This window comes from Oratosquilla oratoria, chromosome 2, assembly GCF_046742065.1.
Source record: "Oratosquilla oratoria isolate Oo_2021 chromosome 2, ASM4674206v1, whole genome shotgun sequence".
In the NCBI taxonomy this organism is placed as follows: Eukaryota; Metazoa; Arthropoda; class Malacostraca; order Stomatopoda; family Squillidae; genus Oratosquilla; species Oratosquilla oratoria.
The window spans coordinates 95,220,388-95,227,887 of NC_134778.1; the positions used below are offsets into that span (position 1 = coordinate 95,220,388).

At 41.1% G+C, this 7,500-nt stretch overlaps 1 protein-coding gene across 1 annotated transcript; it reads right to left on the bottom strand.

Moving 5' to 3' along the window:
- Positions 1-4,444: 4,444 nt before the first annotated feature.
- LOC143036733 (uncharacterized) lies at positions 4,445-5,100 on the bottom strand. The gene is made up of 2 exons (XM_076204408.1): positions 5,026-5,100; positions 4,445-4,966 (listed from the first exon to the last, which is right to left on the bottom strand). Exons 1-2 carry the CDS (start codon positions 5,098-5,100, stop codon positions 4,445-4,447), a joined length of 597 nt encoding a protein of 198 aa, XP_076060523.1.
- Positions 5,101-7,500: the final 2,400 nt, after the last annotated feature.

Genomic DNA, 7,500 nt, shown 5'->3' on the forward strand with positions numbered 1-7,500 from the left:
ATAAAAACAGGTTGGGCACTTTCGTTCACTATTTCAGACTAAGTTGATCCCTCTCCAAAGACCCATCCTGTTATTAGCTGAATGTATGCGTGTGTAATAATTAATAAGTGTATGTTTGTTCATGCGTGCGTGTACATGATTATATATATACACATAGATATATATATATATATTATATATAGATATACATAATAGCTATATATATACATATATTTATATATGTATATATACATATATCTATAGATATATATATATATATATATATATATATATATGTATGTATGTATGTATGTATGTATGTATGTATGTATGTATGTATGTATGTATGTATGTATGTATGTATATATACTGTACATGAAAATACGCCGACTCTTTTTCTGCAGTATAAAAATCATAAAGCCCCATTTATTTCGGACGAATAAGAATTGTAGAGTAAATTGGAGAAGTTTATGCAAAAGATGACATTTGCGATTCAGTTCCAATTAACTTAAGAGACGAAAGTTGTGTTTCCCTGGCTTCAGAGTGCGTTTGTGAATCCTTAAATGATGAAGTTTCTCTCGAAATGAGAGATGTCAAGTGAAGGCTTTAGACCGGACATTACACAACTTTTCCCCAAGCAATCCAGTTTCCAAATTTGATCAGGTATAGTTTGCTCGTATCGTAGGATGGTGTACGTTCAGCGATAATTACTGATGTCCTCATGTCTAAACTCACCATAAAGCCAATATGATATGGTCATTGCTAATCCTTTCAGATCATCATGCCCTTTATATGCTTTTTTCTGGCCTCTTCTGAACGATTTTATTAAGCTAATGGCCAAACTTAGAAGAAAATCAAATCTTGGTCATCCCATCGCGAATTAGATTTCCAGTTAACGTTGGTTGTATACGAAGGTTTAATCATTTGAACATCAATGGAATTGTATACTAGATAAATCTCGTTCAAGTAGTAAATTCCCATATCCATAAACAAATAACCCTCGACCTTATCATCACTAATATGGCCCCCACCTCTTCCCCTCTCGGTCACAGTACACACATCAACATTCTGTGGTACTTAGAATCTTTATGCACATTACAAACTCAAATTAGAGTACTCCGAAAATAAGCTAAAATTATAGCTGGAGAAGAAGCTGTCACCTTTATCCTATGCTCTCGGAGAGTTGCAGTAGGTTACAGGCAGTTTTGGGGATTGGAGAATAGTGCAGGACTTGCACCTGTGATTAGAGACTGGAAAAAAATAACAAGACAAGAACGCTTCCGATTGCGCCACCAGCGCACTAAGAAATTATTACTCACGTTTGATTTCTTCTTTATATATTATCCTTTCGATTCAGTTTGCTCTAGATATTAGGATTTCCCAGAAAGCTTCATTGTCCTGGTCAGCCAATAAAAAAAATGAACGCAAGATCGAATTCTTCGAACGTCTTTGATTTTTGACTTGAGTGAATGTAGGTCTTGGTAGATTGCAGTGTGTCAGCTACCTTATATTCGTCTACTTATCTTTTTTTGTACCCATTAGTTATAGAATGACATATTCCAAGCCTAAGTTGAATGGAACCATCTGACATTAGCCAGAACAAATGCATGAAAAGGAGCGTTTCCTTATTGAAGGTGTAAATTATAGTTTTTCTGCCTTAGATTCAGCTTAGCGTTTCAGGGTGGGGGAGTTATCCTCTTTAATCTAAACAATAATTATTCCTGTTCTCGGAAGAATTAAAAATTACCCCAACTCCACACTGATAGGAATTTTCATTTCTTCTTCGAATGGTTACATTACAGTCATTTGGCTTTGTTTCGTGTATATTTAGCGCTGATTTAACTTCTTTCCCTACGGTGAAGTTCCCAAGAGTATCTAATATACAAATGAAACAAAAAATAAAGCAATAGATATATTGTAGCCTATTGATGCCTACACAAGTGTGGTGCAGGGAAAATCAAGTATGTTTAGACTTTGTATTTATTGAAACAGGCGTTTCCGGTATATACAGACCGGGATGTAATCGTTAAGGAAACAGTGTCTTCCCTGGTGAGTCTAAGGGAGAGAGTTTCTCCCCTAACCCCCTGTTTACGGCGATGCAGTCGCCGTTTATATTTGTGAATTATGGCTATCCTACATATTTGGTGTAGGTTGTGAGTTAAGTAATATGTTTGGGATTTATGAAATACTATTTGTTTGTTAGTTGCATTGCAATGAATAGCTATTGTTAGTGGATGTGCTTTGACATGATGTATGTATTAGAGTTACAATAATATAGCTTGGTAGATATAAGGAAAATGTTAATGATCTGTCTAGCGACACTATGTACTTGTATCAGTGACTTCTGATATTGAGTTGTTATATATAGGCAAGAAATATTTGAGTATCTAGAAATACATGATGGCAGGGTTGATGTTATGGTTAGTGTGTCTTAGCATTGTGGATTGTAAGTTTTGATATTTTACAGAGTATGTTTGAAAAATATCTTGCTTATAAAAAATGCACTGGAAAATATTTGATGTGTAATTATTGATTTCTATATATTTTTTAAACATTTGATGTTTGTTAAGTTCATTTGTTAATATTGTATCTATTGGTATATTGTATATAGTTGTATATTTGATTCTTGTTGGTATATCTCTATTGATTAATATGTGTGATAAATTCTTTGTTTCTATTGGTATTTGTAGATTTGTGAATACAGTCTTCCTAGACTAGATTGTAAATTTGTATTCATATATATGTATATATATGTATATATATATATGTATATATATACATATATATATACATATATATATATATATATATATATATATATATTTGTGTAGTCGTGTGTATACACTGTTATATTAAGATAAGACTTTACTGGGTTGACGGGCTAATAATCCTCTCCTGACTGTGTGGGTAGGGACGGTACACTGATATCGTCGGGTCCTTGAGGATATCGTATCGTCGGTTTTGCTGAGGTCAACTAGATGATAGCTCACCAGGCGGAGGGAAGGAGGTGAGTGGATAAGATGGTTGGTCGAGGTCAGCAAACAACTGGCTTATTTCCCACTTTTCTCCATTTTCTTTAACCATCTCCAATCCCTGACCCACTACCCTTGCATTTATCTCTTGGACCACCCCATCCCTGTATAAATTGAAAATCCCTTAAATGCAAAAACAACCCACTTGAAACTTGCCCTGTTCTGATGTTATATTTAAGTTGGTTTATTCTCAATTCTAAATCCTTGCCTGTTTGTCCAATATAATCAAAGTTACAATTTTTGCGAGGGATACTATAATCACAGCCTTCAGAACAGGGCAAGTTTCAAGTGGGTTGTTTTTGCATTTAAAGGATTTTAATCATTGCATTGATTGGGATAACACAAAGAAAATTGCCTTAATTAGGGACATTAAGAAGAGGAATATCATAGAATCATGTTATATAAAAGCTTCATTTGAGAACAACATGAATATGAGTATGGAAATGTATAAATTAGATAACTTTGTAACACATAGAATTGTTGACAGTAGCCGGGTCAAACGTCCAGCAGTGCGGAGAGAGTGAGGTCTCAGTGGACCTGTCCTAATTTCCCCCTAGTGTGCTTTTTTTGTATATATAATGTCACTGCTACTTTACTCTGTACATTTGAAAATATCTTAAATAGACGAAAACGTTCGGTCAACTTTCATTTTATTTCTCAAGTGGTTTTATTACACATTTTGTGAATCACGTGTTTTTGTGATTTATTCGTATATATATATATATATATATATATATATATATATATATAAATATATATATATAATATATATATATATATATATATATATATATATATATATATATATATATATATATATATATAATGATGATGATGATGATGGTAGTCCATCGATTTCGACGATGACATCTTCCCAGGTTTTCTGGCGGGGATGTACGTCAATGCCTGTTATAGGATCGGAGGTGGCTTATGAGGCCAATTCTCGAACGGCAGACGCGGGGGCAGTGGGGGCAAGGGAACTGTCCATTGCTTGGAGGCTGTGATGATGTGGCCTTGCGCATCGCTCTTGCCTTCCTAGCGTTTTCCCTGCGTTGGTCCTCAAAAACTGTCTGGGCCTACAGGGTGATGTACCACCACTGAGGTCTGTCCAAAGCTTCGGCTTCAAGCTTTCTTGGTGGAATGTTAGTATGGATGAGGTGTGTCTTCATACAGTGTTTATAGCGCTTGCGTGGTCTCCCTGTGTTTCTCTTGCCTGAGCAAAGTTCCCCATACCAGAGTTGTTTGGGGAGGCGGTGGTCATCCATTCAAATTAAATTTCCCACCCATCAGAGCTGACTTTTGAGGATCATGGGCTCGATGCTGGTCATCTCTGCACGGTCGAGCACCTCCAGGTTTGTGACTCGGTTTTGCCATTTGATATTTAGAGTGGATCTTAAGCTACGCATATGAAAGCGCTCTGGCTGCTTCAGGTGTCAACTATACAGGGTCCATGACTCACAGCCATTAAAAAGGCTGGTAAGGACCACAGCCCTGTACACTTTCAGTTTGGTAGAAAGTCTAACTTTTCGCTGGTTCAAGACTCGTGTTCTGAGCTGGGCAAGTGCTTGACTAGCTTTGCAGATTCTGGTACTGATTTCTTTGTCCAGACTGCCGTCGCTGCTAATGCTGCTGCCGAGATATTTGAGCTCCTTTGCATTTTTCAGTTGAGTTTCCTCGATGGAGAGGTAGGGAGGCTGGGAGGTAGAGGCGGTTGCTGGTTGTAAAAGCACTTTTGTCTTTCCAAGGCTGATGGTAAGGCCAAAGAGTCGGGCATCTTCAGCAAACTTATCGACGATTAGCTGTAGGTCAGATTCCTTGTGGGCCATGAGGGCACAGTCATCAACAAAAAGTGCCTCAAGAATGAGTTTCTCCGTGGTCTTAGTCTTTACGTTCAGTCGACGAAGATCGAACACAGAACCTTCAATTCTGAATCGCAGATATACCCCAAGGTATATCTGAAAGCATGGTTAAGCACACAGGTGAAGAACAGATTAAAGAGGATCGGGGCCAGGACACATCCTTGTTTGACGCCATTGCTGATGTTGAAGGGCTCCGACACCTCTCCGCCTGACAGCACCTGCCCGGTCATGTCGTCATGGAATTGTCTAATAAGATTGACGAATTTGTCTGGTCATCCGAGCTTGGACAGAATGACCCAGAGGGCCTCCCTGTTCACTGTGTCGAATGCCTTGGTGAGGTCAATAAAGACTGCGTACAAGTCCATGTTTTGTTTAATGCATTTCTCTTGCACTTTGCGCATGACAAAGATCAAGTCAGCCGTAATGCAGTTTGGTCGAAATCCGCATTGGGCTTCTGGCAGGTTAGCTTCAGAGACATGGATAACGAGACGGTTGCCCATGACTCTTGCCAAGGATTTTCCCCACAATGGGGAGAAGAGAGATACCTCTATAATTTTCACAGTCTGTCTTCCTGCTCTTGTTCTTGAAGAGAGAGAGAGATGATGGTGGCACTTCTGAGTTCTTTGGGTATCTCTTCACCTTCCCAGATGTTGGTAAGGAGGGAGAAAAAGGATTCCAGGGCAACGGGTCCAGCTGACTTGGTCTGGCTAATGGCCTTCATAACTTCCATCGTAGGTTGAAGGTCGAGGCAGTGAACTGTAGGTTTCTGGGTGATGAGGTCGAGGGCATAAGATTCTACTGTTGATGGCCAGTTAAGCAGGGTGCAGAAGTGCGCCCTCCATCGCGCGTTGATTCTTCTCTTCTCTTTCAGCAAGGTGGAGCCATCTGCTGTCAAGAGCGGAGCGATACACGGCTCATGGGTCCATAGACCTCCTTTATGGCACTGTAGAACATCTTGGAGTTCTGGGTGTCAGCGTATCATTGGACCTCCTCCGCCTTGTTCTCCCACCATTTGCCCTGCATCTTTCGAAGCGTTGTCTGGGCCTGCCTCTGGAGGTGCTTAAAGCGATCATGCTTGGAGGTGGATGAAGGGTCGTTCTGCCACTAAATAAAGGCCTTCTGTTTGTTGTCGAGGAGTGACTTTATGGTCTCATCATTCTCATTAAACCAGTCTTGATGGATTCTCTTCCTGGGACCAATGGTGGCCCTGGCTGACTCCGTCACCAGAGACTTGAACTGCTCCCATTGTTGTGTTGAGCAGCCAGTCAGGGGCCCGTGAGTAATTAGTTGCTCATCCAGATCATCCACAAATTTGTTACGTTGCTGGGAGTTCTTAAGTCGAGCGACGTTGTATGCTGGTTTGATGGTTTTTGGCATTTTAAGGTGTGGAGGGATAATGATCAGTGATAGGATGCATCTGAGTAGACAATGGTCTGTCCAGCATTCTGCACCGCGCATTGCTCTTATGATCTTCACATCGTGGATGTCTCTCTGGCGGCAGATGACGAAGTCGATCAAATGCCACTGCCTAGACCTGGGATGTAACCAGGTCTCGTCTTATACTTGTCTGCCTGTCTAAACATGGTGTTTGTAATAGCGAGATGGTTTTCAGCGGACATGCTCAGGAGCATTAGGCCGTTGGAGTTCATCCTTTCTATGCCATGTAGTCCCAGCACACTATTCCTGTTGTTGTAATTCGCTCCAACTCTGGCATTAAAGTCTTCCAGCAGAAAGAGTTTGTCGCTAGGATGGATGTCTTTCACTAAAATGCTGACCATTTCGTAGAAGGTTTCTTTCGCTTTGTCGCTACATGTAAAGGTGGGGGCGTAAGCGCTGATGGTCATGGCATGTCAGGTACGGTCAAGAGGGAAGCGAATCTTTATCAGCCGTTCGTTAATAGATCTTGGAAGGTCGGGTAACTGTTTGAGGAGTGAAATTTGATGGCGAGTCCTATTCCATGTATTCTCTCTTCGTCTTTGCTCTTGTCTTTCTAAAAGAAAGTGTAACCACCTTTCCGTTCTGCAACTGATCCCTCCTCAGTAAGTCTCCTTGAGGAGTTTTCTCTATCCATGAGGGTGCGCACGTTCCATGTGCCAACTATTAGGTTCTTTCTTCTTTGTTTTCGACCGCTTAAAAGGCAAACTGCCAGTCGCGGTATACTGCCCAATTTATAAGGACAAGTTTTGGTTGGGATACCTTTTCTAGTCCCTTCCCTCATGTGAGGGTGAGCAGTACTACCCTAAAAAGGCTGCTCAGTCGCCTGGGGCAACATCGAACTCCACTGCTGTCCCGGGGTCAAAAGAAGAGCGACTATTGCCGCCAGGCCACCTACGTGCAGGGTTCAGACTACAACTTCCAGTGGTCACCTCCACCTATTGCTTAGCCCGTTCCCCATCGCCGCAGGGCATTTGGTGAATGGGTTAAGGGGGGAGGGAGAAGAGGGTGCCACCTGAGAGAAAACACCTGTGCATGAATGGTTTTAAGTGGGAAAGTCGTTGCACGTGGCAATCCCACTCTCTCGGCCTCAGGAACCAGGGTCCGGTGGTATGGAGGCGGTCACAACCAGGGGCTCCTTTAGCTGCAGTGGATGACCACGACGCCTTCTGTGCCTTGCCGTGCTCTCAGCGTTC

Bases quoted from the DNA above. Each gene is read 5' to 3' on its own strand.
- LOC143036733 (XM_076204408.1), bottom strand. From the start codon at position 5,100: ATGACCGGGCAGGTGCTGTCAGGCGGAGAGGTGTCGGAGCCCTTCAAC. The intron at 4,967-5,025 runs GTCCTGGCCCCG...CCATGCTTTCAG, and splicing joins ATGGCGTCAAACAAGGATGT to ATATACCTTGGGGTATATCT.